This window comes from Falco naumanni, chromosome 3 (genome assembly GCF_017639655.2).
Source record: "Falco naumanni isolate bFalNau1 chromosome 3, bFalNau1.pat, whole genome shotgun sequence".
Taxonomy (NCBI): domain Eukaryota; kingdom Metazoa; phylum Chordata; class Aves; order Falconiformes; family Falconidae; genus Falco; species Falco naumanni.
Window position 1 is genome coordinate 70,926,377 of NC_054056.1, and position 26,809 is coordinate 70,953,185.

At 39.3% G+C, this 26,809-nt stretch overlaps 1 protein-coding gene and 3 non-coding genes across 4 annotated transcripts; 2 read left to right on the forward strand and 2 right to left on the reverse strand.

The window, feature by feature from the left end:
* The first annotated feature begins 84 nt into the window (after nucleotides 1–84).
* MCM4 (minichromosome maintenance complex component 4) lies at nucleotides 85–12,995 on the forward strand. Its single transcript, XM_040587256.1, has 16 exons — nucleotides 85–884; nucleotides 1,098–1,256; nucleotides 1,970–2,133; nucleotides 2,219–2,317; nucleotides 2,473–2,568; nucleotides 2,656–2,751; nucleotides 3,217–3,355; nucleotides 3,798–4,018; nucleotides 4,522–4,642; nucleotides 6,408–6,667; nucleotides 8,660–9,025; nucleotides 9,361–9,488; nucleotides 10,842–11,049; nucleotides 11,590–11,818; nucleotides 11,938–12,071; nucleotides 12,431–12,995. The coding sequence occupies exons 1-16, from the start codon at nucleotides 815–817 to the stop codon at nucleotides 12,521–12,523; spliced, it is 2,583 nt and encodes an 860-aa protein (XP_040443190.1). The 5' UTR covers nucleotides 85–814; the 3' UTR covers nucleotides 12,524–12,995.
* Nucleotides 12,996–19,228: 6,233 nt separating this feature from the next.
* TRNAA-AGC lies at nucleotides 19,229–19,301 on the reverse strand. The gene has a single exon. It is a non-coding gene; the product is annotated as a tRNA-Ala (tRNA).
* Nucleotides 19,302–22,056: 2,755 nt separating this feature from the next.
* TRNAA-AGC lies at nucleotides 22,057–22,129 on the forward strand. Its single transcript has one exon. It is a non-coding gene; the product is annotated as a tRNA-Ala (tRNA).
* Nucleotides 22,130–23,115: 986 nt separating this feature from the next.
* TRNAA-AGC lies at nucleotides 23,116–23,188 on the reverse strand. The gene has a single exon. It is a non-coding gene; the product is annotated as a tRNA-Ala (tRNA).
* Nucleotides 23,189–26,809: the final 3,621 nt, after the last annotated feature.

Here is a 26,809-nt window from a genome sequence, read left to right on the forward strand (position 1 = left end):
GACCCGCCCCCGGCCGGATCCAACACAGCCAGCGGGGGGGGGGGGGGGGGGTGGGGGCGCGGGACACACAGACAGAGAGACACAGACAGACACGCGCTACGGCGTCAGGACTGGTGAACTCGGACGGAGGGGAAACGCGGGTAGACATCGGCCAGACCATTCCGAGCGGAGGGAGGCGCCACGGGCGGTAGCAGGGAAAAGGGTTCGGGGTCATCTTCACGTTTTTCGCCGCAGGGTCAGCTCAGGACCCGCACATACAGTAGTAGTCCCGAACCCCCCTCTTCGCGCGGAGAATGGGCTGCTCCGACCTCCTCCCGCCTCCCAGCCACACCGCAGGACACTTTTTGCCGCGAAATTCGGTCGGATGCGAGCGGTTCCATTCTCGGCTGGGGGGTGCGGCGATGTGCCATTGCTGAGGACAGGCTCCGTCTCGTAGCACAAGGAGTACCCTGCAGTATACTCCTGTCCCTACTGTGACAGGCCGAGCAAGCTGCGACCCTCGCTTCGGCGGCCTGGAGGGTTCATCTTATTTCTCCGTTCCGCATCCCCCCCCCCCCTTCAGCTTCCATTGGGCACTCCCACTGCGATCGCGCCTACCCATTGGTCAGAAAGCCCGCGAGAGCGCGCGCAGGCAGCTGGTTTGGCGCGGAGTTGGTTGGGGTCGTTGGGGTAGGTGCGCGCTCACGTGCGTGAGGCGAGGGCAGGAAACCCGCTGGTGTGGGCCCGGGGCTCGGTCGGTGGCGTGGCGCCCGCAGCCCGCCTTCCTCTCACCGACCCCCGGAGGTAGGATCGCCGTGGGAGCCGGAGCAGCACCATGTCGTCGCCCGCCTCCACCCCCAGCCGCCGCCGCGGGAAGCGTGGCCGGGGCAGCAACCCCCCGACTCGTAAGTGCTGCGGTGGGAAGGGGCCGGCCCGGGGGCGGGCGGCCGGAGCCGGAGCTAGCCTGCGGCTCACTGGCAGCGGGGAGGATGTGCGGGCTGCCCGGTGGGCTCAGCTGCGCCGTCTCTGCCCTGGGGCCGTTCTCTGGCCGCCGCTCCCTCGGCCCGCCCCGGGCGGTGGCGGACGGCTCGAACGCTGGCTCTGCTTGTGTCTTGCAGCGCAAGATGCTCGGTCTCCTCCTTCGCAGAAGCGCAGGACAGAGGACTCCACCTCCACTGGAGAGCTGCAGCCCCTGCCCACCTCCCCGGCTGCCGACGCGCGGAGCCCCGGCGCCGCCGAGGCTCTCTTCTCCAGCCCCCCGCAGTTCCGCCATTCCGGTACGTGCGGGCGGGGCTGCTGGGCCGGCGGGGGGGCGCCCGGCTGGGGAGCGCTGCAGGGCCAGAAATGAGCCTTGCCCCGAGTTTCTCATTCGAATTGCGCATAGTGAGCAGCATGGGAGCGTGGTCGGCGTCAGGGTGCAGGTCTGCTGGCGAAACTTCACGTTATGGGGGGAGTATTGTCGGGGGCTGTACCTGACCCTTTTATGTGTATCTGGGAAGAATACAGTAAGTCAATAAAACTATTAACGCAGGAAGAATTATTAGATTGCCATAAAAAGCCTTAGTTGTTTCTGTAGGTAGGACTGGTTTTACTTACAGTAGATGGTCATTGTTGTGTTACTCGTTTTACAGCCCCAGAAAGACTGAAGAATGTGTCTCATCGGTAATGCTGCATGTTCACCTTTTATGCCAGAACACCAACGTAGTTTTAAAATGCAGTGTTGCTTTAAGGTTTTATAATGAAGCTTTACTAGAACTTGGGATCTTTCAGTAGAGATGTTAACGCAAAAAAGAAGCTGCAGGTAGACTTGCAACATCTTTATTGGTTTTGTTTTGTTTTAACAAAACAGTGGAATTTGATGGATGCTATTCTTTTTATGATGGTAGAGTTGAAAGAATGATGAGACAAACACAGAGGCTGAATTTTAGACTGCTCTAGATGTAAAATGTTTTGGTAATCATAATAAACCTTGTTGTTTTTTTTTAAATAGCTATTCCTCTTGACTTTGACATCAGTTCACCTCTGACATACGGCACACCCAGCTCCCGGGTAGAGAGTACGCCACGAAGTGGTGTACAAGGAACTCCAGTTAGGCAGAGGCCAGATCTCGGCTCTGCCCGTAAAGCCAGACAAGTTGATTTACACTCGGATGGGGTAGGTGGATGTCTCTGATCTTGTATCTGACAACTTCTTTTAAAATAATTATGCATATTTACATGTTTAATTTGTTTCCGCACAGCCAGCTGAGGATATGGTAGCAACTGACAGATCTCTTGGACAAAAGCTTGTTATTTGGGGAACAGATGTTAATGTAGCCACATGCAAAGAAAAATTCCAGGTAGGTTAACAACTACATTTTTTCCTTTTTACTTTTTAAGTGAAAAGTTAGTTTGATTTAAACAAATATTAGTTGAATCTGATACAAAGTACGTGTTCCTACCATTAAATTCTGCTCATCTTTCCCATCTGTCTCCCTGTACCTCTAATATTCAGAGATTTCTTCAGCTGTTTATTGATCCACTGGCTAAAGAGGATGAAGACATTGGCTTGGATCTTAACAAGCCACGCTATATGCAACGACTTGAAGAGGTACTTGTAACACAGCAAAATCTAACTTTTTTCTTTTTGTCTTACATGCTGTTGAAAGCTAAAGATGTCCTTTCAAATATCTTGCAGATTAATATGGTTGGGGAACCATTCCTGAATGTAAACTGTGACCACCTCAGATCATTTGATGAAAATCTTTACAGGCAACTGATTTGCTATCCTCAGGTGAAGTACTACTGCACTTGTTTTCTGACTTTTAAGGGGCCCTTTCATATTTCTGTCTTTTAATGTGTTTGTTGAAATGCAGTGCGTACTTTGTATGTTTCTGTAAATTTGTGTTCAGTGTAATCTCTGTGACTTCTTTGTTTTACTTAATATAAAATGTGTTGTTTCATAGTAGTTGATAAGAGATATTACAGTGGGTACCTCATGCTTGCAGAATAAGCTGGTAAACTGCAGTGTTTGGAGTCTTGTGCTTTTTTTTTTCTTTGCCATGCTCAACTGAATAAATCTGATCTAAACAGCAAGTTTTCTGTTATGTAGGAAGAAGCTCAGCTGACATAACTTTTAGTCATTCCTGGCTGATCAGCAGCACATCAGATGCTTTATGCCAAAATATTTCATTCTATGATTTTTTAATTAATTTATTTATTATTTGTAGGCTGAACTGTTTCTAATTACTTTATACAGGAAGTTATTCCAACATTTGACATGGCTGCCAATGAGATCTTTTTTGATCATTACCCTGATTCGATATTAGAACATCAAATTCAAGTAAGGCCATATAATGCACTGAAGACTAGGAATATGAGAAGTCTAAACCCAGAAGGTAAATTTTGATTACCATGTTATAAATCCTTAAGATTATTTTCTATAAACTTAATGTTAACATAGAATTACACGAAGACTATATAAAACTGTACTTATGGTCTATCCAGACCAATGTGTTTCATTTGTGTAAGTCTGTTTCAGAAGGCAATGCTTTAGAGCCCAAATGCAGAATAATTTATCCATAAAATAAATCTTTCTTGGCATCAGCTACTCATGTTCTTAGTTCTGCGAGTGTGAAGGATTTTTTTTTTTTGCAGAAATACTCCCATAAACTAGAGTATCTGTACTATATTTATGATTCTTTGCTTTGTCATAGACAAAATACTAGTACCTGACTGAATGTCTACCTCCCACCTAAAAGCTAATGTAATACGAAGTTTTGAAGGCTATTTTAAAACTTACGAGTATGAAGTCATAACATGAGTCTCTACGTTTTTTAGATATTGATCAGCTTATCACCATCAGCGGTATGGTCATCAGAAGCTCCCAGTTAATTCCTGAGATGCAGGAAGCATTCTTTAAATGCCAGGTTTGCGCTTTCACCACCAGAGTAGAAATTGATCGTGGCAGGATTGCTGAACCATCAGTCTGCAAGAATTGTAACACAATGCACAGTATGGCGCTGATTCACAATCGATCTATGTTCTCTGACAAACAGATGGTACGTTGTGCTTAGGTGGTGGTTAAAATTAATCAGTTCCTAGTTCTTGCTGCACCGTGCCCCTAATACCAACAGCATTGATGTATGTGTCTTGGTACTGAATGCTTTCAAAAGGGGAAAGTGAAAATGGATGAAACAACTTAGCAAAAGCGTAAGTCTACTTTAGAGAAGAAATGCATTAAAAGGGTGAAATGAAGTATGTATGCATTTTAATGTTTCCGTATGGAAGCCCCTTTATATATAGTATGTCCACTTCTCTCTGGACTAGATGAGTCTTGGCTGTAACAGCATTTTAGCCATATCAGTAGCAACCAGCAGAATTCTCATTTTCATTATAACTTTTTGTTAGTAATCATTTTGCTGTTTGGGTGGGGGTATTGTGTTACTGAGCAGTGCTCCCTGATTCAAAATTATTCTGAAGACCATGCTAATACAGGATTCTGTTGTATGTTCTGTGGAAAAGCTTTGCTTTTTTGAAACTAAAACTTACATGTTTTTGCTAGGTCAAACTGCAGGAGTCTCCTGAAGATATGCCAGCTGGACAGACGCCACATACGGTTGCGCTGTTTGCTCACAATGACCTTGTTGATAAAGTCCAGCCAGGTGATAGAGTTAATGTCACAGGTAAAATTTCGTCGTGAGTATTTGCATCCTCCTTTTTCACAGATCTTAACTGTCTATAAAGGGACCTGATGGGATGCACCTGCAAATGCTGAGGGAGCTGGCCACTGTCTATGCAAGCCCACTCAGTTATCTTTGAAAGGTCACGGTGACTGGCAAAGATACTGTTAAGAAAGCCAAAGTCACTCCTAGGGCAAGGAGGAGACTTGGGAAACTACAGGCCAGTCAACCTCATCATGACCTCTGGGAAGGTGATAGAGCCAATAATCCTGGAAACCATTTTTAAGTCTGTGAAGGACAAGAAGAAGGTGATTGGGCATAGTCAGCATGGATTTAGTGGGTAACAATCTTGTACTAATGAGATGACTGGAACAGTGGATGTTCTTTATCTTGACTTCAGCAAGGCTTTCATCACTGTTTCCCATAACATCCTCATAAGACAAACTGGTGATGTGTGGCTTACATAAGTGGTCAGTGAGATGGATTTAAAACGGGCAGAACTGCTGGGCTCAAAGCATTATAGTCGGTAGCACAAAGTCCATCTGGAGGCCAGTCAGCATGGGTGTACCCCAGGGGTCAATACTGGGCCAGATACTGTTGTGGATATCCTCACTAATGGCCTGGATGGTGGGACAGAGGGCACCCTCAGCAGACTTGCAGACAAAAGCAAAACGGGAAGGACGAAGTGCTTGGTAAGACCATGTGAGCATGGTGCCAACAGCTTCCTGGGCTGCATTATGCTGCCAGCAGGTCAAGGGAGGTGATCTTCTCTATTCGGCAGTAGTGAGGCCACATCTGGAGGACTGTGTCCAGCTCTGGGTTCTCCCGGTGCAAGGGAGATGTGAACATGCTGGAGTGAATTCAGCAAAGGGTCATCATGATGAATGGAGTCAGTCATATACAGAAAGTTTGAGGAAGCTGTGAGTGCTCAGCCTGGAGAAGAGATGGCTCAGGGGATTCTTACAAATGTGTTTATAAATACCCAGTTTGGTGGTTGGTGTGGTGGTGGTGTGAAGAAAACAGCCAGACTCTTCTCAGTCGTGCCTGTTGGCAGGCAGTTAAAATGACAAGTTGAAATGCAGGCAATTAAACATAAGAACTTTTTTACTATTTGGGTGGACAAGTTCCAGCACAGGTCGCCTAGAGAGGCTGTGTGGAGTGTCCATCCTTAGAGACGTTAAACACCTGACTGGACACAGCCTTTAGCAACCTGTTCTGGTTGATTCCAGTTTGAGCCCATGGTTGGACTAGACAACATCCAGATCATCTGACGTTGATGATTCAGTCATTCTGAGAATGTATGTGTGGAAGAGGCAATATCTTAAATATGCTGTGAGGAGAGTGTTAACATAAAAGTTAGATCTGTGATACTGCAACCACGTGTTATAAACCACTTTGCTTTTAAAACAACTGCTGTGCTGCTAGCTGTTAGTAATGCATTAGAACTGATCTGTTAAACTTGGCATTTTTAAAAGGGGAAAATGTTGACTTTAGACATCAGAGCAGGACTTTCAAAAGCATTAAGCCTTAATTATTTTCAAAAATGCTTAAGCGTTTTCCTTGTTGAGAACACTTGTGACAGAATGTTAAACATGTACATAGCTGCAAAAATAAGGTCTAGATTGACTTCTATGTGACTTGTACTGGGAAACCAAGTGACTAAAGTATTTTAAAAAACTTTGCTTTTAAAGGGAACATGTAAAATTTTCAGGTTTTCAAATTACTATGTTTCTTAATATCTAATGCTGTGATTAAAAATTGGATTTAGGTATCTACAGGGCAGTCCCCATTCGAGTTAATCCAAGGGTCAGCAATGTAAAATCCGTCTACAAGACCCACATTGATGTCATACACTATCGCAAGACAGATTCAAAACGCTTGCACGGTGTTGATGAGGAAACAGAGCAAAAAATCTTCACAGAAGAACGTGTGGAACTTCTGAAAGAGCTTTCTAAAAAAAAAGACATATATGAGAGACTTTCTTCAGCATTGGCCCCAAGTATCTATGAGCATGAAGATATCAAAAAGGTGAGAAAAAGTCTGTATTTCTCTTGTAAGGCATGTATTTATATGCAAGTAGCTTTGTATTTATTGTTATAAAAATGACCTGAGGCTTCAGAATTCAAAAAACTGTATCCTGAGCAGCCTTAAAATGCCATGGTCTTGTCAGGATGCAGTTGGTTGTAAGTATATCCTAATTCTTTTCACAGCATTAAGGAGTGCTAATTAAGAGGAAGGAGATTGGTAAGGTAGGAAAGCAGCAGAACCGAGAAGACTTAATTGCAGGATGCATCTTGGACATTTCTCAAATGTTCAGATTAGTGGTGATCCAAGAATAATAAATAGCTATACCATAGGAAGTAATTGATTGAAAAGAGGCATCCACAAGAGAACAGTAGCTTTAAAATGGCATTCGGTTGGCTCTCACTTGTGGGATGTCAAAACAATTACTTACATGTATCCAAGAAGGGACTGTTCCAACAAAATGTTGACCTGAGGTACTACAACTTCATTGTTGCAGAAACTGCAGTCAGTAGTGGATCTCAAGGTGATGTCAGACACCAAACAATCCTCTTCAAGTATACTCCTTTTGTTTTTAATTTATCAATTTATGTATTATCATAGTTGACAGGTTTCTGAAATGGCTAGAAGTTGAATTCAAAGCCACACAATGATTTCCTACTGAAATGGAAATATGATAATGACTGTTTCCTTTATTGTTACCTCCTCACCACACTAACAAGGCACATCATGTCTAATGGAATCATGTTAAATGGAAATACGGTAATGACTGTTGCCTTTGTAATGACTGTTGCCTTTGTTACCTCCTTACCACACTAACAAGGCACATGATGTCTAGTGAGGAGCTAAAGCAAGCTAGGGACCTTTCATCAAAGGAGGTTGCTCAGGTTCTGACCAAAATCTGTTTTCAACATAAAAAAGTTTCTAACTTTAATACTTGAAAGTGCTTGAAACCCATGTGCATTGGAGCGCCAATACTCTATATTTGAGACCTCGAGGAAAATAAAATGGGGCAGGTCATACTACTTGTAACTACAGAACAGGTTTTACTGATCTCTGCAAGTTTTTCCAAGTGAAAAGAGAACAGAACTAATACAAAATAGCTCACCCCATGCCTCTGCAACGTTTTTGTGCTGTAAGAAATTGTGCAGAGGCTTTACATGAAGTAGTGTACAGTTTTCCTTGCTGTTTTCAGCTGTCATTGTCACTGACTGTCACTTCTTTTCATTGACTTTCTAGCATATATATGCTGCTAGAGGAAAAAAATATAAAAAGAATACTGGGAAATGATTAATTTAATAATTTAGCAAATTTGAAAATGAAAAAATCCTCCTTGATAATTCTGGCTGATAAAATTACAAGCATGTATTTATACTGATTATTCCAGTACTTTCAACATACCGGAATTTAGTTACTTTTATTTCTCTACTACCACTGCAAGCATAGGCTTTAATTAGGAAATAAGAAGGCGAAAGTGTTGGTAAAGTCTGATGAAATAAGTTCTTTACTTGCCCATAAAGAGGAAGTTTAAGGTCTCTTATTTAAGTAATGCTGTGAATCCAGTAAAGCAGTTTTCTTGAAAAGAAAATTATACTTGATTGGTCTTGACTACAAAGCTGATAAAAATGGCACTTTTCTAATGGTACAAAAGAGGTAATAGTAGAACTTTGGGCCTAGATTAAACATAGCCTTAGAGGAAACAGTAGTCTATTTTGGCTTTCCTATTCTCAGCAGAATTTGTTATCAAAAGTTCGATTACATAGGTTTTGGAATAGATTTGGAATTAATCTAATTACAGACTTTTAATTGGAACCTAAGTTTGTAGGATCTAGCAGTTTAACTCTGTGACCCCTTTTACAACTTAGAAAAAGTTTCAAGTGTTTTCTTTCACGTCTGAGTTCTATTAATTTTAGCAGTGTTTCTGTTCAACAGCTGGATTTGCTCTGTTAGTTATACGAGAGGTGATGTTTTGATTTCTAAATAGAATTATTTTTATAGGGTATTCTGCTTCAGCTTTTTGGAGGATCAAGAAAGGATTTTACTCACACAGGAAGAGGCAATTTTCGTGCCGAGATCAACATTCTTCTCTGCGGAGATCCTGGTACTAGTAAATCACAGCTGCTCCAGTATGTGTATAACCTGGTTCCTCGAGGCCAGTATACATCTGGCAAAGGCTCAAGTGCAGTTGGTCTTACTGCATACGTGATGAAGGATCCAGAAACACGACAACTGGTTCTTCAGACAGGTGCTCTAGTACTTAGTGACAACGGCATTTGCTGCATTGACGAGTTTGATAAAATGAATGAGAGCACAAGATCAGTACTACATGAAGTAATGGAACAACAGACTCTCTCCATTGCAAAGGTAGGCATCTGTTTAACGCCATGGTCTTTCCACTAAGTGTGACACGTGCTAGGCAGCTGAAACCAAAAAGTTACCAGAACAAACGATGACACTTATCTGTTCTGGTCAGTGGATCTGTCCTAGATTATGTAAAAACTCATTTACAAAAGAATACAGCTTTTGTAGCAAACTAGTATTTCCAGATGCTTTTGTTCTTGCTTTAAAAGGCTTTTGCAATGCAGGTTTTTTATTACAGACCCTATTTAATAACACTGGCGATCTCATAACGCTGGGGGAAAAAAGACTTGGTGGCACATAGTTGCAGCTGGTTTCAGAAGTGTTTTTCATTTGTATAGGCTGGAATTATTTGCCAATTGAACGCTCGTACGTCTATCCTAGCAGCAGCTAACCCTATAGAATCACAGTGGAATCCAAAAAAGACTACCATTGAAAACATTCAGCTTCCTCATACGCTCTTGTCAAGGTACTGAACTGTTGCTTGCATGTCTCATTTTTATGAGATGTCGTACTTCATTTTGTGAAAATGGTTATAGTAGAACGGAACAATTGTGTTCTTTGTAGCATAATGGAAAACTTCTATAGCATTTTAAATGCTGTTCCTACAGTTTCTATGTGAGCAGAAAACTGCCTTTTGGTATTTACACGCTGATCTTAAAGAGAAAATGTGATGAGATCTGTATAATCTATTTACTTCTATATTGTTGTTTTTCTGTTGTTTCACAATAATCTCTTAGAAAAGAGTTGTTCTGAAATTTCTACTATGGGTACTGGTAACTTCAACAAAAACTCAGGATGTTTTTCTTAACTCCGTAAAACTTTTGAAGTGAAATATTGATGATCAGGGAATTTGCAGAAGTGGTGGTAGAATCTGAAGATGGGTGCCAGCTTCATGTTGTTCTGTAAAGTTCAGCTGTGGAGGTGGCAATGCGAGCCCTTTGGGCAACAGCTATTAGAGCAACGTTTGGTGTCTGCTGATAGTTTAATTTTCTGTGTCCTGCAGTTGCATTTTGTTGGGAATTCTCACAACTGTAAATTTGAAGTACGCTAGTGGTATACTGGATATTCTGAGAACGCTTACAGCTTAGATTTTAATTAAGAGCTGCTTAATTTAGCCACTTAGTGACAAATAGTACCTTAGTACAGGTCTACAGAATGAAACTAGGCTTGAGCAGCATCTCAATTCCACCATTTATTGCATTATGAAAATACAGGATTGGCTGACTAAAAATGTATTATTCATATCTGCCTACAGTTGAGTGTAGTTTAATATATTGTTTGTAAAATTATAAACCAGTTCCTTCAGGATTAAATTGCAAGTGGTTTTTTTTTATGTATTTATACATAGATTTATTTACTTATGGTTTTTAAATGCATAAAATAACTATATAGGTATGTACCCTGTTTGCTGCTGCCTTTCAGGGCAGTTTCTTTAGCAGCAAGTTTGTTCTGTGTATTTGGCATGGTGCGGTCGTGTGGGGTGGGTGACGTTCTTTGGGGTTCGCTTGTCCTGTCTCCCATCTTGTCCCTGCCCCCCAAAGCAAAAACTGTCAGTCTTCAACATGGGATCTGATTTTCGCAGAATGTTATCTCTTTCAGTTTAAAGTCCATAGAATTAAAGCAAATCCACTTTGCTGTTTTGTACTTTGCAAATTCTAGAAGAATTATCTTTTGAGTTTAATAAAGCAACTCCTTCTTACAGTAGGAATTAACCAGAGGAGTTATTTGACTATTACCTGTTAAGTCAAAACGCCTAAAGCAAACTACTTTCAATGGCAAAAAAGTATACACACTAATACCAGATTCTTACCCTATTCAGATTTGACTTGATCTTTTTGATGTTGGATCCACGTGATGAAGCTTATGACAGACGTCTCGCTCGCCATTTGGTTTCACTGTACTACCAAAGTGAAGAAAAGATGGAGGAGGAATACATGGATATGGCAGTATTGAGGGATTACATTGCGTATGCTCGTGGTTATGTAAATCCCAGGTTAAGTGAAGAAGCAAGCCAATCCCTTATTGAGGTAAAGGAATTGCTGTTAAGAATGTTCAGTCCTTCCTGACTTGTCAAAAATGGCAAAATCCCCTAGTATGTATGCTTTCTATCTACATACAATTTTCTGTAACATCCTTCCTAAAAATTGCCAGCATTTAAAAGGAAAGAGGGATCAATATAGAAGTCGTTCCACATTCTCTAATCTTTAGTTTTCAGATGTGTTCGTTTGGTTCCATCACATAAAGAGCGTAAAATTCTACTGAAACAAAAGCAAACGTATTATCACAGACACGAGCCCTATTATGTAAGACTAGCCCTACATTTTTGAAGTGATTCAAAACTTCATTCATTGTCATGGCTTAATTACTTGATAACTCAAAGAAGTATATGTGATGTAGTTATCCTTCATTGCAGAAGAATTGTGAAGGAATGCGAGCAGAAATACAGTATTTGGAATGGCTTGCCAGAATTGCTCATATTCTGAAATGAGAGGTGAGGGATGAAGGGGACTCTGAAAACAGTGAATATAACAGTACTTACTGAAATACTTAATGACACTCCTTTTCAGGCATACGTGGACATGAGAAAGATTGGTAGTGGCAGGGGAATGGTTTCTGCATATCCTCGACAACTTGAGTCTCTGATCCGTCTGGCAGAAGCACATGCTAAAGTACGCTTTTCTGAGAAAGTTGAAACAGTTGATGTAGAAGAAGCAAAACGCCTCCATCGGGAAGCACTGAAACAATCTGCTACTGATCCAAGGACCGGAATTGTGGACATATCCATTCTCACTACAGGTTTGTGGTTTTGTAGCGTTAAAAGTTCAGATGCTATTGAGTTTTTGGAATTTTTAAATGTAACTTAGAACCTGTCCTCCTTATTGATTTCTAAAAGGTGTTTTCTTTCCTTTCAAAAGGAATGAGTGCAACAGCTCGTAAGCGGAAAGAGGAGCTGGCTCAAGCCTTAAGGAAGCTTATCCAGTCGAAGGTTAAATCACCAGCTTTGAAGTACCAACAGCTTTTTGATGATCTGCGAGCACAGTCTGATACAGTAAGTTTCCTGCTTTGTTTTTACATTTTAATTAATTTTTAAAAGCATGGTGTTTTTCCAAAGGAGTATTTCTGTCCTCCAATCACGTTATGGAGGGAAAGAGAGACATTAACTTTTTCAGATGCTGTGACCAGAAAGTCAGTTCTACAACAGATAAATGAGCTGAATCTTTACTGTACTTTAGTTTATTCTAGCTTCTGAAATAGCAAGCTCACCTTCAGGGTTCCAGGCCACATTTCAAATTGCCAAAAGAACAAACTGTTAAAAAACCTGTTAAGAAAATTGGTAGGAGGTAAGGAATTTTTACTGCTTTTCAGGTGTTCCTCCCCCAATCTTTACTTGATTTACTTCTCTTTAAGGCTATCACGAAGGAAATGTTTGAAGAAGCGCTTCGTGCTTTGGCTGATGATGACTTCTTAACTGTGACTGGAAAAACTGTTAGACTGCTGTAAGTTAGCTTTTCCTTGCAAGCCAAACTTTTACTTTGCTTTACTAAGAGATAGCATCAGTCTGCAAGATCTTTCAGATTTTGGACTATTGTTTCTGTGACAAGTGTAGCCTTTCCTTGCCAACCAACTGTCATGGCTTTACTTTGCCTTACAATATTGCTAGCTTGCCAGATTTTCAAGATTTGGGGCTATTATTTGCTATCATAAGTGTAGCATCGATTAAATGGCGCTCCTGTCAGCACAAGATATTATGCTGGACCTAAAAATCCTCAGTTGAGTAATGCTATTTACATTGTAGCTAAATGTAATTACTCCTATGTCAAGTGTTGTGTTTTCATGAGTTTTTGTAGGACACGTTAACAATGTTTTATGTTTTTCAAATTGAATTGTAAAAATTCATCTTAAATTACTTTTTAGGAAATGCAATTTTAGTAGTAGTATTATTGTAATCTGAAATAAAGATATTTGACTTAAAAAGGCTTTTTAGCATTCATTTCAAGTAAAAATAAGTGTATTCTGTGCTGAGCACTTCTTAATATAGAATTCTGTGCTTTTTAGGAAGTTCTTTGTGAGAGCATGAAAGGAGCCTTGGGGATTTTTTTTTTTTCTTTAATGTGAGTGTACTTTGGTAGTATCCTTAATTTAAGAAAGGCAGCTAAATTTGGTTTTATTTTAAGCAGAATCTCTTACTGCAATTTTAAGCACGACTGGATAAATCAAGATACCCACCACCTTCGGTATAATGTCATATAATCTGTCCTGAAAGAACAAGGTCTAGTAGTGCATGACTAGAGAATCTTCCCACGTTTTAGCCAGGGTAGATGCTCTCAGCCATTGCATGTCAATAGCTGCTCTTGTTTTCACAGCTGAGCTAGCAGAAGAGTTGCCCAGTTAACTTTGGTACAGACAGCACCAGGCTGATCTCAATGGCTCACATAGCCCTTTTAAGCTGAATTAAGTGCTTTTATATTCTGTGCCACTGCTTCCAACAGAAGGGAAACAAATTGCCCCCATGTGAAAAGGGGCCAACTTAAAACCTAATTTTTCTTGCTACTGGTTCATTATATGAGCAAGATACTGCTTAACTGTAGTTGTACTTTTTCGGTCTATGCTAAAGTTAAAAATACAGTGTATGTTGGAAGGATCAGGTTAAGCCACAGCCATCTCTCCCCAGGTTTATTCGTTAACAAGTCACTGTTGACTCATCTTCTTGGCTTTTATGGACTGGAAAGATGTAGTTCACGTTGTGCTTTTCTGTAGAGGCAGTCGAGGTTCCATGACTCAAGGTTTGAAAGTTAGATACAGGTAAGCTGAGACGTCAGGAGCTTGGCACTTCTCCTTTTTCAAAAGAAGTCTGCAAAATAAAATTCCAAACTCCCTTAAATACTGGTATCATAGATTCTGTAGTGGCACTTGTCTTACAGGATCTTATTTTCCTCTCTGCCATGTTATTTAGTTACATATTTTGTTTAGAAAACAACCGTCTCATGACCTCTTCTTTCCTTCCCCACCGTAACATACCTTCATTTCATAGTTACTGTCTGCCTTTTATATGAGACTGATACTTCAAAAAGTAAAAAGCTTAGAACTGTATCACTTGCATACTTTTCCCATTTACACTGCTTGGTCCTTAAGGTACTACCTCAGTTCACAAACCTTTCTCTCTGCTGTTTTTCTGCTCTCATAGCTATAACAAGACTACCCTTCCTAACTACTTGGTACCTCCTCTTGTCAGACAAAACAGCACCAAGAAAGTTTCTTAATTATGTTTTTAAGAAAGTTGATTTGGTGTTTTTAAAAAAAGACATTCAAATGGTGACACATCTGGCTACACCAGCAAAATTCCTCAAATTAAAACTGGCTGTCTGTATGGAAACTATTAATGTAAAACAGAAATTCGACTGTTCATCTACTTGCAAATTCTAAATGCATATTGAATTGCATAGCCACAAAAGCAAGTGTTCTAGGAAATGGAAGAAAGTTTTGTGTGTAAAACTGATTTCAGCTCCATTTTGATTTAAGGTAACTCTTAATTCACCATCTTCTAGTTCTTTGTGGGGGGGGGGTTGTTGATTTTTTTTTTTTTTTTTTTTTTTTTTTGAAGTAAAATGCTTATTAGGAATTACTTGATTTTACAGGGTTACTTGCAGAATAATCCCACTAGGTGGCTCTTAAAGCCTGTATGTAGTAGTTGATTGAGATTATTTGTTTTTAGTCTGTAGTGGGTTTTTTGTTTTTTAAATAAGCAAGGACTGCAAATGCCACTCTGCAATTAGGCAGATAGAGTGGAGATGCTTATAAACTGTGTTTTGGTTTAAAAAAGCACCACCTGATTAAACCATTTTAACCATCAGTATGATAATTTGAAATGCATACAAAGCAAAAGGAGAAGTAATCTACTTGAATTGAGGCTATTTTTCCTTACTCTCTGCAATAGCCTCAAACTCTGTATCATAATTTACTGCTCTATTTACTCTATGCTGTTAGTAGTTATAATTAAGCTTATTGTAAAAACTCAGTTTAAGGACTGAGATATGCAACCAAGGAAAAGCACTCCTGCCAGAAACTTGACATTCTTCTATTCTTTGAAAGTCTCATATATATTCTACAAAATGCTTTAAAAAAATAGTTAAAAGCCTATTGGCAGAAATTACATTTCTAGTAAGTCACTTTGAGAGACCATAGTTGAAATGATCTGCTATCTTGTCTAATGCTATGAAGAAAAGTTGTTGGTCAAGTGAAATAGAATGGTAGGCTTCTATTTTCCAGCATAGAATGCAATCAATGGTTACTTGAGGTAGGTGGGGAAGTTATACAAGATAAATGGGAAAAACGTCGTTTGTTACTGGTTTCAAAGCTGGCACTCATCTGCAAACACAGATTTGATAGGAAGGAAAGTGACTTGATCCTAGTCATCCCTGGTTTTGTTAGGTGCTTCAGTAGGAACAGATGTAAACTCCTAAGTGAGAAACATCTGTCAAGTTTATCCCATGCCCATCATAACTGAGATAATGTACTCAAGACTATGTTCTAGTCAACCTCATCAAACTTAAGTCTTATGTTTGGTAGTCACTCTGGAATTACAGTTCTATCTTCCTAGAATGCCCTAGGACTTCAGGATTATCTCAGGAAAGAAGAAAGTGCACTGAAGACTGCATATCAAATAGCTGGTCAGGGAAGTGATTCTATCTCACTTTTGCACTGTATTTATCTAATTTCATAATGAGAGTTGCTACGTAACTTGCCATCTGGATACAGCACTATGGACTGAAGATAGTAAGCATTTTGCATTTTTATTCTGAGTCTGCAAGACCACACATAGTGTAAAAATACATGCATAGTTGACTTTAAAAGCATGGAATTAATCATTTGTGAGGTAAACTGGCAGTCAGTATGGAGGCTGTCATCCAATTCTCAGTTTGCATTGCCACCTTACAAGAACGTTTACAGACAGTCTTGCGTCAGCTTGAATTATTTAATGCTCAAAACCAAAATGCTAGTTAGTTGTGGGTTGTAAGGTTATGAGAGTACAGTTTGTCTGTACAAGCACAACCAGACTTCCCTTCTGCTTGGCATCTTTGGACTCCAAACTGATAAGGAAAACGAAAGCATTGTATTTGCTACTATGAGAAATAGTAGTTCACAAAATCTGAGCAGAAGACCTAATTATATTTATATAATTACTATATAATTACTTGTAGATCCCAAAAGCATTCTCTCTGTGCCCTACATTTTGATAGCAGAGGAGACATTGATTTGGTTGGTTCAATGACTCCTTATCACGTCCCACCTCTCTACTAGCTAGGGTAAGAAGAGGTTTGGATTGCTTTTCTTTGCATCTTTGGATTTGCATTAGAAAAGTGGAACCACTTTCTTAATTAAGTATAAAGTTTCCAATTTGAACACCTCAGAAACACACACACAAAAAAAAGCTGATGAAGTGGCTGTTCTTACAATTGCTTTTTCTTGTCATAGTCTTTCATGCTGCCCAGTGCTGTAGTACTGAAGTGTCATTTCCTTCCCCTGTCCCAGAAGTAGTAACCACAACAGACCCCTCAGAGTTTGCATTTCTCACCCAATGAGGAAAAGGTTGGCTCAAGCTTACTGAATTGGGAGCCAGGGAAGATTTCCTTCCTGGTTCTAGTTCTTCATCAGGAGCACTTTCCAGTTGCCAATCTTTTCCAGCAGCACCAGGTCCAGACTTCAGCCTGGAGAATGCAAACGCGATTTCAGGACGTAACTGCACGTTACTACATCTACAATTTAAAGCCAGAAAGAACTGAACCTATCTATTCAGGCACAAAATGTCCATTGAGTGAGCTGAGCTTTCAACCTCCAACAATATATTAAGGCTAGGGGGGTACCTGCACTGGTATTTATGACTTTATTTCAGTTTTAGGCCTGTAGTATGTTACCTCTGCTCAGTACATGTACATGTGGGTGGGAAGGTGAAGAAAGGGGAGGCACCTCCATCATCCAGCTAGTTCTTAGCCTGTATTTTGGCATGCAAAGAACAGCCATTAGGCTCTTAAGCTGATACTCAGGAACAATGAAGCTAAAGGACATTATATAGGCAGAATTTTTTTCATTAATTGGGCCTTTCATTGCAGTATCTTTTTAAACAGTCTTGGCAACATCTGCCTGGTTGACAGTTCCATCGCTGTGTAACACTTACGTACCCAGATCACACGGTTCCTGTCACTTTTAAAAAATAATTGCCTCTCTGACCCTTATTAGTAGTCTCTCACAGAATCTGCATGATGGATAAACACTCCTACCAAACTGAAATCAATATCAACGAATACAAAGTAAACATCGTTATGGGCCTGATTCAGGTTCTAAGCAATACAGGGGCTAGCTGTAGAAATCCATCTAAATATTTCCTTATTGTTCTCAGCTTCCTCTCAATTATTGAAAAAAGCAGTCCCAGGATCAGGAAGCTAAAGCAGACTTAGTGCTGTTTTAACTGTACATGTGAGAATGACCCCAATAGGTAAGCTATTTCCTGTGGAATAAGCAATAATGTTCCCAAGTGTCTGGTACTGGTTATTTTTTAATAGAAAAATACAATGCTGTGTAGATCTCCCTTAGCTGTACAAAGCAGCACAACTGCTTTATATACTCTGTTCTAAAGTGCAACAAGCAGGTTAGAATCCTTGCATAGCCCTTTTGGCAAACTTGAAGATGGATGTTACTGAGAGATATTCCAAACTATGTACTCCGCCCTCACTTCATGAAGAGTAAGAGGGAAAAACAATAAATCAATCTATTCTCTTAATGGAAGAGATCTTGGAATACTCAGTGGTCATCCTAAAAGAAGGAAAGGTATTCCTTCTCTGAAAAGGTTTATCATTAGATATTCCTGAGATATGGGTGCACAAGTTATCTTCGTCCACGCTTCTTACAACCGTTGATAAGAAATCGTGTATCAAAGATAATGATCAGAAATCATTTTATACAAGGCAGGTTTACTAAAGGATGTTGGTAGGACAAGAACCCAGCGTCAACACGATGTGCACTGAGAACAACCCTGCTGAAAATAAGCCTGTACACTGTAGCTATAAGTGTGTCCCAGACCGTTGCCAGAATGATGGCATTTCGTATGATCATTCTAGGCATCTTCTGTCTACTAATCATACTGAAAATAGTCACCAGACTGGTACCACTTTTTTAGGTGTGCCCAAGTGTTCAAGGGGAAGGTTAAGTTTTCAGCCTCCAAAGTATAAGGGAGGCATGCCAAAAACTGGAATAATAACAGTCTTTTGCTAGTTCCATGCACATTTTCTTCATCAGCCATGAACAGACAGGAGATGTAAGGAAATAAGTAGGCCTTTTTGCACACTGTAAAGTGCTTAGTTAACACTCAGAACAGATTTAGCAGCACTGGTCACTAAGACCTAAAAAGCTGCACTTGCTGTGCAGCCTGCAGTTGCTTCTAGAAGGGTCAGGGGCAAGTGCACTATGAAGAAACACACAACATCTGGAGAAGGATCAGAAGAAAACAGTAAGGTGTTAGGGGAAGTCAGTGACTCAGTTAGATGGTCGAGGTTATCTCTGAAGTTCTAACACAAGTATGGCAAACATTAGCCTCTTAAAAGCAGCTCTGTGAAAATGGAAGCAAGAAGGCTAAAGAGCACAATTATAACCTGCACACAGGTCATGCTAAAAGATACATTTGCTGTAGTGTGCTTTCTAGGACATGGACCTGGGGGGGAAAGAGGTGACAACTTTTACCCTTACACTTGAATTGACCAATCCAGATCATACTACAGCTTCACAAAGATTGTAAATGAAAAGAAAATCCTGTATATCTGGACAGGGACTACAAGGAGTAGCTAGGGAAGAGCAAGCATTCCTAAACTGCTATTTTCCACTGTCTGATCCAAAAGACACGCTGATTCAGGTATCTAACCATCATTCATCCATTATTTTTCATAAAGCGTGGGAAAACATTGTATGACAGAATTCTGTTTCTGAGAAATTTGGCTTAAACTGGCCAGGAAGAGTCAACAGTTACGACAGAGGACTGATATATGTGGTTATGTAAGCCTGATTTTAGTAGTACAGCAAGCAGAGGAAGGAAGGGAAGAAGGAAAAAAATACCGGTTTTACCCCAATTAAAACAAAACTGAGTTTACCAAAATAATTACATACTTTGTTTCGGTAGTTTCTGCTTCTCGGTATAACAATTACTGTTGAAGAAAACACTGGAGAATGCGGGCATCGATCCCGCTACCTCTCGCATGCTAAGCGAGCGCTCTACCATTTGAGCTAATTCCCCTTGCTGCTTACTGTTAGTAGAAATCATGAAACTCTGATCTTCAGGGTGTATTTAAAGTTGCAGTTCTATGCCTGTAGTAAGAGTTTTCTCTCTTGCTCTGGTTTCTCTAGTCACAAATGAAAATTCCACTTTGATTTCAAAACAGGTGACAATTTTTTAGAATTTCATTTAGCATTTCCAAATGAAGCAGTAAGAAACAAGACAATCCAGAAAAGACATGTTTTCCAGGTGTATAAAATAATTTTTTAAAAGTTTATTACTTGCAATTCATGAGAGGAAGCACATTCTGGCATTTGGGTTTCTCCCTATAAAAGTAATTTTCTATTTATTTTTATTCTAAATACAAGTTAATTATTCTAATTTATTCTAGTCAAACATATCGCAGCGTTTAAGAAATAAACCATGTACATCTAAAAAATAAGAGCTTATTTTACTTCAAAATTCCAATTCAATACATGAAAACATCTTTGTGGTTAACTTGTTTTTCTCCCACCACAAAACACAACGTTGGGGAACGCAGGCATCGATCCCACTACCTGTCACATGCAAAGCACGTACTCTACCGTTTGAGCTAATTACTCCCACAGTACACTATTTTATCCCATAACCATAGATTTTACTAACCACAAATGCAAACTCCTTCCCTTTACCGACTGCTCCCTTATCATGGGTAGTAACCCCAGGGCAAGTGTTCAGAGCACTCATGACCATTTGACCTTGAACTTGTATATTTTTTTGTCCAAGATGACAAAGTCCCCAAGTAATGTGGTAAGATGCTTCATGCTAATTTGCATGACAAACTCACGACCTGCAGCCTTTCAGTGCCACCCAACTCACCTTCTTTGAAGAGGGCAGTTGCTTTTTCTGTGTTGAGGAAAGTCACGTCACAGAGAAACACAGTGGAGCAGCTTGAAGATAATACAAAACTCGCATCTTCCCTGACATCTCCTAAGAAAACCATGTAGAAAGCAAAAGTCAAACCTCATTAAGTTTGCTCGCTTCAGTTTACATTAGTGTCGTCAAAGAGATGCATCAAAGTGATCTGTGTTAAATGAAACTATGCGGACACAAAAGCCTTCACAGCTGAAATAACCTTGAGAAAGCTAAAAATGGGACTAAGAAGGTCAAGTTATTTTCAGCCATGCAGGTAAGGGAGTTCTCTCAACCAACTGGAGAAATTAAAAGTTTTACTCATCATCTTAGAAAAAAAATTAGCAATCTCAACAAATTCAAGATCACAAAATAATGGGTTGTCAATTATATGAAATACATATTTTAATCACTGAAAATAGTACTATTGCAGAGGTCTTTCCTTACCCTTATCTAACTTTGGCATCAAATAAACTGTTTTCCCGTGAGCTGACCTGTCCAAGCCTTAGGCCTTTTCAAGGGCAGCAGAGTGCGATTTGGGCATGAAAACCAGGGAGAAGTAAACCGTCATTTTCATACTGAATCAGACTGCACAGAGTAGATAAAGAAACTGTACGTAGAGCTGAACCTTGTGAAACACGATACGGGAGAGATCCCAGCTGCAGATGTGCATTGCGCCATCATTAAGCCTGAGATATGTGCCTGTGAGAAGGACTGAAAGCACTTTTGCATATGTTTTCCCCCTCAAGTTTACTCCAGTGAGGCAGATAAAGTCAATTACAATATAGTGCAAGAAATGGCAAGAACAACTTTTTATTTATTGTTGTACAGAGATTGAGGTAAGGCAGGAGACTATTTACATTCTAGAACATTTGCAGTGATACTGTGGTTTTAGTTCCACATCTTGGCCTGAATCTGGATTGTGATAGATTTAGAGTACTACCTTACTTTAGACAAGTTGTAACTATCTGATGCTTAATTTCATAATTTATTTTCTTTTGACTGTATGCTGTGATCCAGTAAGCTAAATCCATTAGGGAACACCGCTAGCACATGTATTGTGTGTGTGTGCTGCACAGTTTACTTTGCTAGCAGAACTTACTTTTCTGCATTTAAACAGCAAGTGAGAAATCCTTTTATTACATAATTTTCATTGCCTTTGTTGTGTATAGTGTATCAGTGTGACCATGCTCACTGTAAACTACATTTTCTTTCTTTAAATCCAGAAAGCATTCCTTGATTTAATAACCTGGGAATTGATTCTTACTGCAAAGTCAGTATGACTACACTTGTATTTTTTTATTTCTGAAATATTTTTAGTAACCCCATATATTTAAGATGCAGTACTATTTTAACTGAAACAATGAAGTCAATACAAAAAAGTAGAAATACCTAGAATATAATTTGGTAGGATATAAATGAATACTTTCCACAAACTATGATAAACGTGAACTGCTAAACCATTGTATTTATAATTTATATACAGGTAATTAGAAAATAAAGCTGGAAAAGAAAATAAAAAGACTTGACAAACAAGGAAAAGTAAAATCTCATTACCCTTCAATGACTTCTGGCAGTATACTTTCTAGATTTACAAGTCTTTTGGTACACACATTGTAACAGAGGTAAAAAAAATAGCTCTCTCCCACTCCTGAATAAACAGCAGAGGAAGGAAAGTATTATCAGAGTCACAAAGCAGAAAATGCATCAGTATGCTTCTCATATGTCAACTGAGTATTCTGATTTTTAAGCTACCAGGCTTTCCAAATAAATGCCACGATGATTCGGTCTTACTAAATAGGCAGACAGACTCAACAAAAATAATTCTAAAGCAGCCAAGCTATGATTCAGCAGAAGTAAGTCCGCCCCTGACAGTACTAAGCAAGGGGAATTAGCTCAAATGGTAGAGCGCTCGCTTAGCATGCGAGAGGTAGCGGGATCGATGCCCGCATTCTCCAGTGTTTTGAGAGACTGAGTACCTATGGTAGGACAACATTTTCATACTGGTTTGTGAAAGAAAAAGCGTAGCTACTAACACATACCATTTCTTACAGCAAATAAAACAGGAAAACAGTCTCCATTAGCAGACTCCGAAATACTTATGAACTCTCTGAAAAACAATTCCTTCACAAAAGCATTCGGTAATATAAGAAATAAAATATGCTTCTGTTCCTTACAAGTGCGTTCACTTTTGGTGTGAGCATGCTTTCTCATTATATGAAAAGTTAGTGAAATTGTCTGTAAGAAAACATAGAAGCATGTGGTTGTCTACATAATCATCAGCTTACCACAGAATTAGTCTCTTCAGCTACCTTGCACCTGTTGTAGCTAGGATGGGCACAACACGCTTGTTCCTAATCTGAGCTGCAAGTGACACTCAGTCTCTCACAATTTCACTCAATTTCTTCCTCAGCCCATTATAAGAAAATAATCAGCACTTAAAAAAAACCACAAACTCATCTTTGATCAACATTAACAACTTAAATCATGCATATTGTGCACGTGCTTCTTAAAATTCATTTTACAGCCATTTTTCTGTAGCAGTTTTGTAAAGATTAAAATTAAAATAGCCCCACAATATAAGGTAGTGTAAACAGGAAACTAAATCTGTATCACAGCCAAAATCCAGAAGAAATGGCAGCATCTGTCAATTACCCATTAACAGGAACAAAAGCCATTATTTATTTCTTTCTATATATATAATATATAAATAATATATATTATTATATATATTATATAAATATATAATATATAATATATAAATAATATATAATATATAAATAATAGTATTTATTTCTTTTTGGTGCACACAGTTACCCTAATTTTAGACAAAATAGAAATTTACAAGTCTCTCTTTTTCAAAACAGGAAAAAAATTACAAGTAGTAACTGAAAAAAAGTATTGCTTACAGTAGTGATAAAAAGCAACTCTTGCAAGTAACAAATGGAGAATGCGGGCATCGATCCCGCTACCTCTCGCATGCTAAGCGAGCGCTCTACCATTTGAGCTAATTCCCCTTGCTCTGGCACCCCGCTCTGTTTACCTACCTTCCTACTTTAATGTTGCTCACTGACACATACTTCTACAACATTGAGTTTCAATTTCATCTGCTGTTTCCAGTATAAACAAACTTCCCCCCCACCACCCCCGGACAAAAACACGGTAGCTGGATAGTTAGAGCCCACCGATTGAGTTCTAATCCGCTGTTGAAGTTACTGGTAGTCAATAATAGAACACAATTCCCAGTGAAATGCAGAAACAATTAGGTCTTTCTTAAAACACTGCTTTTGACAGCTTTAGTGGGTATCTTGCATAACGTGAAATCTGGAGCGTTGATGTTCTGCACGTCTTTTATTCAGCAGAGCTACATCTGGATAACAGAAGGTCTGTGTTTCCAAGCAACTGCATTTTTACGTTCACACCAAACAATTATGACTGTTTAGAGGAATATGGATATATTTAGGGATTGTCTTTTTCTAAAACGGATTTTTCCTATTTGTAATCCCTAGGTGGAAAAGAATCAGCTAAATGTCTTTACCCATTTCCACATTTTACATTATAATAGATGTGACAGAATAGGTAGAGTTGTTCCAGTTCTTTCTCTTGTGGCAACCAAGTCTGTGCCCAAATTACAAGACTGGGAAAAAGAAAAGCACCCAGGCAAATGGAACACTGGGAAACAAAGTAATAGTTCACATTATTTATTTACATCTCTCAGGAATTTTTAAGGTGTGACTGTATTACCAGATAGGCATACACAATCACAGATACATATAAAAAATCAAGAATACATAATTAAACTGTAAAAACCCCATGGCTGTAGTGGAACAGCAGTGGAAATGCTGCTCAGTGGTTTAGTTTCAGCTCTGCTAGATCAGAGTCATAAACCACAAAAAAAAGTAGGGTCACCAATGTTCCCTGTTATTTGAAGTTATGTTTTCTCCTTTTGAAAGTGGCATGTAGAGAGAAACAGGGCAGGGGGGTGGGGGTGGTGGGGGGGGTGCGGGGAGTAACTCTTTATGATCTCACACTACCTTAAAACAGAAATAAAGCAGGCAAAATAGATCTACTTTGCCAGAACTGGAACATGCAGATTTGTCGACCTAATGTGACTGAGGTATTGCAACAATCACATATCTACACACTTCATGTGTTTTCAGCTTCTTACTTCCTCAGCCTCTATATACTGTCATTTAATATACAGATTTGCACAAATCCCTGCTGATTGAGAGTGCTGGAAATAATCATAGTTTGTGTATGTTAATAATCAGTGGTCAGCTGTTCATTAGTGAGGAAATAATACTGAAATGGTTAAAAAAAACAAATAGCAGGCAGTAATGGAAAGACATCCAACTGACTTTGTTAAAACCCTAAGATGGAAATTATGTTTCTTTTCCCTATAAAAAGAGGAAGGGGAATTTGAGTGACCCCTTCAGAAATTTTGTAATAGTCTGAGCCTTTCTTTTGCTTTGGTTCTAAAAAAAGGTGGTGAGAGAGAATTGTGAACTTCTATTTAATATTATAAACAAACATCTTTGCCTTCCTGGAAAAATTACTATCTGAAATTAAATTTATTAAATAACTCTAGAAACAACTCTTTTACAGTTTCTTTCTTGATTGACCCAAGATCCTTTAAGACACATGAATCACACTGATATAAAAAAGATCTTTCAATTCTTTCCACTCCAAGGACTCAAGTGATTTCAGAACATACAATCACCAAACTCCAGCCTTTGCAGGACATCCAAGTTAATACCTGAATAATACGTATTTGATTTTTTAATCACTGGGATTATATTTGTGCCCATAAAATAAATCAGTCTCAAATTTCAGAAAATTTTGCTGAGACAAATATTTAAAGAATATATCTTAAGTCATCCTCTGCACATACAGCTCGTGCCATGCCATATATAATTCAACAATGTCTCCAGAAGTTCTCTGGAGTCAGCAACTCAGTACTTAGCCATAACCAAAAGTTACAGATTCAGAGACAACTGAATTTTATAAGAGTATCAAATCCCTCCAAGTCAACCTATATGTAATCATGCTTTAAAAATATTTCACCATCCTGACTTTAACAGAGAAACAACTACTTCTATGGCATTTCCTCCAGACTCTCACCCGTTCAACTCTGACAATTAAGCTCCTAGCCATTGTGCTCTTCCAAATTAGATCTGACTTCCAAATGCATTACCCAAACTTTGTTTTCTTTTTTTGGCTCCAGAAGATCCCAGAGAACATGGTACTGTGGCATTAGGACTAGAAGAATCTCAAAAAGGGTGGAAAGAAAGGTGCTAGCAGAAAAACATTTAAAGGAAAACATCTCAAGTTTACATTTGTACATATATGAGTGGTTTTACTCTTAAGAAAGTTTTTACTGTGGAAAGGATGGGGATACTCTGTGAAGATACTTCTGGCTTTCTAATGCAACACTATTCTCTCGTTAGTTTTCTTGCAAGTTCCATTCACCACAAGACGAATTCTGAATGACAGGCTTTCTTGTTCAAGCAACCCAGATCATTCTTTAGCAATACAAGTACCTTCCTTCTTCTTTTTCCTTTGCTCATCATGGCATCAGTAATTTTTGAATACCATACACATTGAACTCTTAAAACACTGACAACAGATTTTAGAAACTTCACATCACCAGATGGCTCAGAATATGCAGTGCTTCTAAAGACAGCACAGAAAACGTGCTCAACTAAGGGAAGCCCAGGTAGATCTGCAGTTTGCAAATTGACTTTCAAGCTAGAATAACAGCAGCAGTTGAAGACAAACCCAGAGCTTTTTTTATTCAAAGGTATTCTGGGAACATTATTATTTTAGGAATAGTAAACCAATTATCATAACAAAAGGAATAGAAAGCAGAATTTGCTAGAGAAGGCAGAATGAAACAGGGAAGGAACAACAGCAAGACGCTAATTATCACTGACCAGAGAAAGAAATGGAATTCACAAATCACTAATGCTAACCCCACTTTCTGAAATTATCAAATACTGCTGCAGCGTCCAAGATGTCAGTTCCACTACTACCTGATGAGGCCCACTGGTCTAACCCCAAATCCATGTACCAGAAGTCCTGTACGCACTCTTCCATTAACAAACCTCAGCATCTTGTTACCTTCCCCCTCACTCTTAACTGAAACAGCCAGCTTTGGGGAAAAAAAATATTTCTCCCTCTCCTATTAAAACCTAATCAATGCAGCAAGAAGCATCTGAAATTAATTTGTAGAAGATAATTTAAGTTCTTACAGCTGGAATTACTCTGCAGATACTACAGATATTTAAGCAACTGGTGACTGAAAGCCCCACTACTCCATATTTCTGGCAAAGCAAGCAAGCTTTCTGCTACTTATGCTCTGGGATGTTTTCACGTGACCCGTCGTATTTTTGAACCCAGAGCTCTGAAATGTCCCTTTGCTTAGTAATCCAGTAATGTGAAACACAGCACTTGGTTATAATGAAAACATTCCAGAGTACGAGTGACTAAATCCTACTTTCAGAAGTGACTCAGAGTTATGCCACAGTTGTGACACTATACATTTCAGTACACTACAGAAACAAACTATCTTTAAATAAGTTGTCCTGATTACTAAAAATTCCACTCAGTATTTTACTTTGTTTTTGCCATAAGGCCTT